A 7500-nucleotide genomic window follows, 5' to 3' on the forward strand; every position below is an offset into this window, starting at 1 on the left:
TACAACGTGGACCGACAGGGGGACGACACGGAGGCGGCGAGCGACAAGGACGAGGAAGACCCGGAGCCCGGGGACGAGGACGAGGAGCTGGGGGGAGACGCGGCGGCGGCGGCGGCGGCGGGGGACAGCTGGGAGCGGGAGGAGGAGGAGCGGGGGGAGGAGGGGGATGGCAACGAGGTGAGGCCGGAGGACGGCCTACAGGACCTGCAGTACTTCCCCAACTTCTACCGCCTGCTGAAGAGCCTGGACTCAGGTAGCCACCGAACCCACAAGTGAACACGCACACACACACACACACACACACACACACGCGCACACACAAGAATGCGCACTGCTAGACACAATAGATAGCCACACGCACAAGCAAACACGCAGACACACACACAAACACACAGGTATGCGCACTACCGGACACAGACTGGACACAAGTGTAGAAGCACAGCAGATGTATAGCATTAACACACACACTCAGGGTAAGAGTTCATTTCACACCTGAATGAAGCAACGTCATTTCAACTCAGTTCATTCAGACCCCATATCAGACCTCACGTAAGACCTCTGCTACATATGACGTGTGTGTCCATGAACGAGTTCCCTCCCCCCCCCCCCCCTCAGCCCTCGGGATCAGGTCCGAACTAGTATAGAGCGGTTGTTGTCATGGCGATGCGGGGGTGAAGCATGATTCAAGGATGCCTTCCAGCTGCTTCATGCCTGCTCCCCGTCGTTCCGCCCTGTTTCACCCTCTCACAGGAAGCACGCTCCCGGGCCCTGCCCACACACACTCATCCGCACAAATCGATACGCACACACTCACACAAACACACGCACACACACACAAACCGACATACAGACACAACCAATGCACGCATACACACGTCGATGATTCAACTTCGATGAATGCGTGCACGCTCGCGCTCACGGCACACACCAAAACATGCATTCTGATATGATTGTAGACATTCTGTGGGCAAAACCTTTCAAAGAATTATAATAAAAATAAATAGAGAGAACGTGCTTTAATGCGTTAATGCATTAATCAAATTAAAATCTGATTGCGTTAACGCGTTAGTATCACGCTAATTTTAACAGCCTTAATATATATATGCACAATATCACTGTGTGTGTGTGTGTATATATATATCGATATATATATATAGATATAGATATTTACACACACACACACACACACACACACATGAAATTGTAGACATACACACATTGATCAATTCCGATATGCACAATAACAAGGATTCTGCATAGCCACCCCGCCCTCCCTCCTACTTATCGTATGTTATATGTCCTGGCACTTAATGTACGCACTTATTGTGTGTCGTATTCAGATATAGTACTTAGTTATGTAGCGTCTTATCCTAGCTATCTTTATTGCTGATTGTTAGAGCTTTGCACTTGGTTCTATGAACATCTTTACTGTACCGACCGAGATATATTGTTCCACCTATGACAAATGTACTTAAAAAGCATATTTTCAAAGCCATAAATATGAATGTAAAGCACCCACACACACACACACACACACACACACACACACACACACACACACACACACACACACACACACACACACACACACACACACACACACACACACACACACACAAACACACACCCATAGAGGAACGCTCCACGCATGAAAAGCAAATGAGGTCTTTCCAATCCTGCTCCGTCCCTAATAGAAAACATGGGGTGAAGTCCCTCCGGCTGTACCCTGGTTTCCTAACCTGAGGATGGGCCCCGGCCTTCTTATTGACCTGTTCCGCCGCGTGCATCGATCGACACCAGGGCTGCAACCATTAGTTGGTTGACTCATCAATTAGTCGTTTGACAGAAAATGAATGAATTCTCCAAAATAATTGTGACGATCGATTCATGGTTTACGTCATTCATCAAGTACAAATAAAAAACATTTGCAGGTGCAGTACAATTCAAATATTTGGTTCATGGATGATTATAAAAGGATTATTTTGGTTCTGCTTGGCTGCTTGTCAGATAAAGCAAGCCCACACACGCAGGGTCATTTTGGAATCATTTGTGAGGGCATTTGCTTTCCAGACTATTTGTGGACAGAGTGATTAATCGCAGGAAAAAAAAGGGAAATTGTCAGCTTTATCGACTATAAAAACCCATCGCTGGTGTTGGTGTGACCCTGACTCATCGTTGCTCTGGTGGTCTTGCTTCCTCAGACCAGGACGCCCAGGAGAGGGAGACGCTGATCACCATCATGAAGACGCTCATCGACTTTGTGAAGATGATGGTGAAGTACGGCACCATCACGCCCGAGGAGGGAGTCTCCTACCTGGGTAAGGAGAGGAGGATGCTGGCCGTCCCTTCTGGTGGTTTTAAAAACCCTGGTCTGCATGTTTGGGGGGGGGGGGGGGGGGGGGTTCACCTTTGTAGTTTCTAATCCCATGCCGTCAGCTTCATCTACTGCCTTACTTCAAAATATTAGGGGGAAATGTGGTTGCATTATCAAATCCCAGAATTCTATCTGCAGCCTCTAACAACAATAAGCGCTGGACTCGCACTAAACGACCTGATCTGAGATGTGTTTTATGTTGTCTTTTTTTATGAGTAACCGCAGAGGATCTTACACCACATCCATTAGTACGCAGAGTACCCAGAGTGCATTAGGGTACCAGTTTGCAACAGTTTGACAGATCGCTCTGTGCTTGATGTGTTACCTGGTGTGGGCCAGCAGCCGAGATAATGTATCTCATCAGCGCCGACAGTGGTGCAGTAAGGCCGCTTAGGGGCCAGATTAGGGTCAGGGAACTCCCATAACGAAGCAGACTTTATGGCCAACCGGCTTTACAGCCGACCACTGAAAGGTCTGCCACGTGTCATCAGCCCTGGCCGGGCTCTCTCTCAGTCCCTGGCGGTGTTTTCCTGGAGCTTCACTTTGTCCATCGCACTACACCGTTTCGGACGTGAAGGTGGAAGTGTCGGTTGGAGCGAGCCAAGATTTGATTATTATTTTTTAATCACGCCGTGTTTATGATAAGAGCATTGGGAAGAATCCATACAGAATATTGGAACAAGCTAGTCAATATCATAAACAAAAAAAAAACAAGGAACCATTTCGGTCACACTTAGCTCACATCGCAGAATCAACATTCAAAAGCTCATTTTACAATATATATTTTAAAAACCATTAATTAGCAGAGCAAATGATGCTGACCCAGCATACACAGACACCTGTTGGCTGATGCGTCGGCCCCCGGCATCAATCAATAGCCAGGCTTCCCCTGCAGCTGCAGAGGCATCGCTGACTGACACATTACCGCTAACGATCCCTTGATTTATGTCTGCTGGTTGGAAAACCCTGCAGCCCCTAGACACAGACTGACACACGGACACACGTCAATAGACACACAGCCTTATGCCCGACGATGTCGGCGACACTTTGACACATCGTGCGTTTTTATTCGGCACCTCGGTACTTCTATAGCTCGTTGCACAGAGATGAGCTGATAGTGTTATGCCGTTGCCTAGCAACCAGCTGTTGTCAGCCTCCCCTCCCCCCCTGCCCTTCTGACTACTAGGGTGTTGTGGAGTGAATCATCTGACTACACAAATGTCACACCAAAAGCTGTCAATCACAGGTAATCTGCCTTTCAGAGATAAGGTTCACGAGATGGAGGTGCGGGATGGGAGGGTGGGTGGGGGGGGGGGGGGGGGGGGGGGGGGGGGGGGGGGTTGTTTGTGAGAGAGAGAGAGAGAGAGAGAGAGAGAGAGAGAGAGAGAGAGAGAGAGAGAGAGAGAGAGAGAGAGAGAGAGAGAGAGAGAGAGAGAGAATGGTCATTAAGTCATCTAATTAGCCACAGAAGAAGAATTGGGTTACAATGGAGAAAGGCATAAGAAACAATATCAAATCGAGCTAGTGGAAAGAGAGAGTGTAAAAATCACAGCTCGTTTAGCCTGTGTCATCCAAACAGTCCTCCTATTTGCCCGATTTAGATGACACACATTTCCCTCTCTGTTCGTAATCACCCTCTGAAAATGAAAGGAAATGGGGCTTCAGAATGACCAGGCTGCTTTCATGGCACTGTTGGTTTAATAAACTGCAGCCAGCCGGCAGACTCTCACCGCTGTGTTTGTTTGTTTTTCCCCCCACTCAGAGAACCTGGATGCCATGATTGCCCTGCAGACGAAGAACAAGCTAGGCAAGGCTCTGGGCAATCCGGACTTCGCCGCGCTCGCTGGTAAATAGATCCCAAACACGGCACGCGAGACCTACCGACGCGCGGAAACAAGCCCCACAAAACACCTAGAACGAAACAGAAACAGAGAAAATAGGATACAATTAAGGCAGAAATACGGTTTAAAGGTAGACTTTGCGAATACAGCTGTGAGAGAGATGACGTATATGTAAGTAAAGCATTTATATTGTGTTGTCACAGAGTTACGATACCGACCCTGCCTGCTTCAATGCACAAACGCATTGTCCATTATGTTTGTACGGTGTGTAGAACGGCATCATGACTCGGTAAATACCATTAGCAGGGCCCATTAGTGACCCATTGTGGCCGACGACAGGGCTAGGTACGTCAGAGGGTACACTCTGTAAAGACCAGAGGCTTTTAGCCACGGCTGAGCCAACACCTGGACTGATACCCATCTGTTCACATAGGTCAATGTATAATTAGATGTATGGCTGGATGGATGGATGGATGGAAGGAAGGATGGATGGATGGATGGATGGATGGATGGATGGATGGATGGATGGATGGATGGATGGATGGATGGATGGATGGATGGAAGGATGGATGGATGGATGGATGGATGGAAGGATGGATGGAAGGATAGAAGGATGGATGGATGGAAGGATGGAAGGATGGAAGGATGGATGGATGGAAGGATGGAAGGATGGATGGAAGGGAGGATGGAAGGATGGATGGATGGAAGAATGGATGGATTGAGGGATAGATTTTCTTTGTATAAATATATACAATAAAGAATTATATTTTATTCTATTCTATTCTAAATAAACCCCTCAGCAATAGCGAAAGAAAGAAACTGTATCGAATAATATTTAAATCTGCATCAAAGAAAATGTACATCTGTATGAACTAAACATGTAATCATAGCTGTGCCGGAGGTAATATGTAGCAGTGTAACAACCAGTCAAACATCGGCCCCTTCCAACACTGAATGTAAGGAGATAATGGCATGCTGTGAGTGAATGGATATCTGTGGGTGCCTCCCCGGGTGACTTCAACCTGCGTCGTTGTCCTCTGTCTCAGGCCAGCTCCCGGACGACGATGACAACACCAAGCAGGAGGCGGCCAGGATGATGAAGGAGTATGAGAACCTGAAGGACTCAACCAAAGGGGAGCAGCCACCCACTGAGATCAGTCAGTCCCCTACTACTGCTGCTGCTGCTGCTGCGGCTGTTACTACTGCTACTCATGCTACTACTACATCACACCGTCACACACAACCCTTGTTGCCCAGGCGTTAGACAGAATGGGACTTTTGTTGTTGTTTGATTCATTAATTTTTTAACATACATTTCACACCTTCACATAAGCTCAAAGATGGGCCTCGTTAGCAGAATGACTCATTCATTAGGATCGTTAGTGCTTGCGTTGTTATTGTGTTTATTGTCACATTTTGCTGATATTTTCTTTTTCAAAACGTACGATGACACGATACCATCTCAGCTGATACATTTTGATATTTGATCAGGGAATAGAGGAGCTTTAAGCCGGTCTAGTAAAGTATGTATGTAGCATGTAACATGCAAATGCACACACACACAAACACACTTATGCACGTACGCACGCACACACACACACACCCACACACACGCTCAGTGATTATCAGTTTATGTATACCACTTCCCTAAGGATATGAAGGAAATCACCGGAGGCCGTATTAGATGGTTATTATACTATATTATATTATCCGTTATCCGTCCCTAAGCTAACAATTGGCGTGGAAAGTTCATACTTTAATAAGCCCTAAAATGTATCAACGTTCCACAAGGAAGTGGTTTACCCGCATCTTTATCAGTTTAATTTAGACGCTGAGTGCAGAGATGTCGTCAGAGCTGAGCACTGATGTGTGAGTGTATGCTCTGCTGCTCTGAGTCAAGACAGACTCGTGATATAAGATCCAGAAGATGTTCACATTTTATAAGCACTTCACTGTGCTTCGTCAATATGGTGTCTTCCAAATTGACTTGGTTAATACATTTGACAGTTAATACATAATGTTATTCGGTTATATTCGAAATCCATTAAATCCATTTTCAGCAGCCTAACGGGGGGGTCAGGATTATTCTGAAAGAGAGCGGATTGTCTAAATACAAGAACTGCTGTCCGGGATAAGAATGTATTTCGATTATAATTAATTAATAATGATGGGGTTCTCTCTGCTATAGGCCAGCCTGGGAAGTCAGAGACGTACCTGGAGGCCATCCGCAAGAACATCGAATGGCTGAAGAAACACAACAAGGAGGAAGGCAACGAAGGTGAGACACATGAGCGGGGGTACATGAGATGATCTTCGTTATCGTTAAACAAAATAAAGAAACAGAAATGTGTCCTGCTAGAGTCCAGTCCTGTTGGCTGTAAGGTAATCACCCAAAATGTGGAATTAATTTGAGAATATTGGCTTTTTTGTTCGGAAAAAGGAGTTGGTCAACATGCCATCAGAGTAAAAATAATTATGATAATAATAATAAATAATAAAATAATAAAATGTATTGATAATAATAAATAATAATGTAAAAAGCACTCTAATTGGCTTAGGATACAGCCAATGAGGCACAGTGAATCAGCAGTGTTAGGAGGGTAGAGTTAGCTCAGATATCACAATTTGGCCAAAATATGACTGAGGCATATGTTTCACCAGAAGGTGTGTGTGCATGTATGTGTGTATTTGTGCGGTTATGAGTGTGTGTTTGTGTATGCATGTGAGGGACATATATGTCAGTGTTTGGGGTTGTGTGTGTGTGTGTGTGTGTGTGTGTGTGTGTGCGTGCATGTGTGTGCAAACACACGTGTGTCGTCTGGTTGTGTGTGTGCGTGTGTGCACATACTGTATGTGGGTGTGGTTTGGTTGTGTGTTTTTGTGTGTGTGGGGGGCCGACACCGGTCCAAAGTAATGCCTCAATTAGAGACGTCTTCTCTTTGGTCTTGGATTTTGTTTTGGGATGAGATTGTGTGTCTGCGTATGATGTCATGAATATGGATGAGCTTTGATGCTTACTTTGAAACGGTGGTCCTGCTGCCAGATAAAGGCCGCTCCCCTCCACCTGTCTAAGCTGTGTGAAGCCCTCCGGTCTCGTTTGGTCCGTGTGTGTGTGTGTGTGTATGTGTGTGTGTGTGTGTGTGTGTGTGTGTGTGTGCGTGGGTTATTCCCAGTATTTCACCAGGATGATCATTAGTGTTTAAATGGCAGCGAACCACAGGGGCCATTAAAAATGCAACTACCCTCTCGCTCCCCTGATATTATTTGTATGTGTTTGTGTGTTTG

General features: G+C 46.1%; 1 protein-coding gene across 2 annotated transcripts in view; it reads left to right on the top strand.

The window, feature by feature from the left end:
• Positions 1–7500, top strand: part of scg3 (secretogranin III) — an 18282-nt gene that overhangs the window by 5491 nt on the left and 5291 nt on the right. For both annotated transcript variants that reach the window (XM_030377165.1, XM_030377166.1), the window contains exons 7-11: positions 1–253; positions 2202–2318; positions 4137–4220; positions 5262–5372; positions 6404–6493. The exon at positions 1–253 is cut by the window's left edge and continues 21 nt beyond it. In XM_030377165.1, coding sequence (XP_030233025.1) covers positions 1–253; positions 2202–2318; positions 4137–4220; positions 5262–5372; positions 6404–6493 — 655 coding nt within the window. The remainder of the gene's footprint in view (positions 254–2201; positions 2319–4136; positions 4221–5261; positions 5373–6403; positions 6494–7500) is intronic.

The sequence above is a fragment of the Gadus morhua genome, chromosome 14, assembly GCF_902167405.1.
Source record: "Gadus morhua chromosome 14, gadMor3.0, whole genome shotgun sequence".
Lineage (NCBI taxonomy): Eukaryota > Metazoa > Chordata > Actinopteri > Gadiformes > Gadidae > Gadus > Gadus morhua.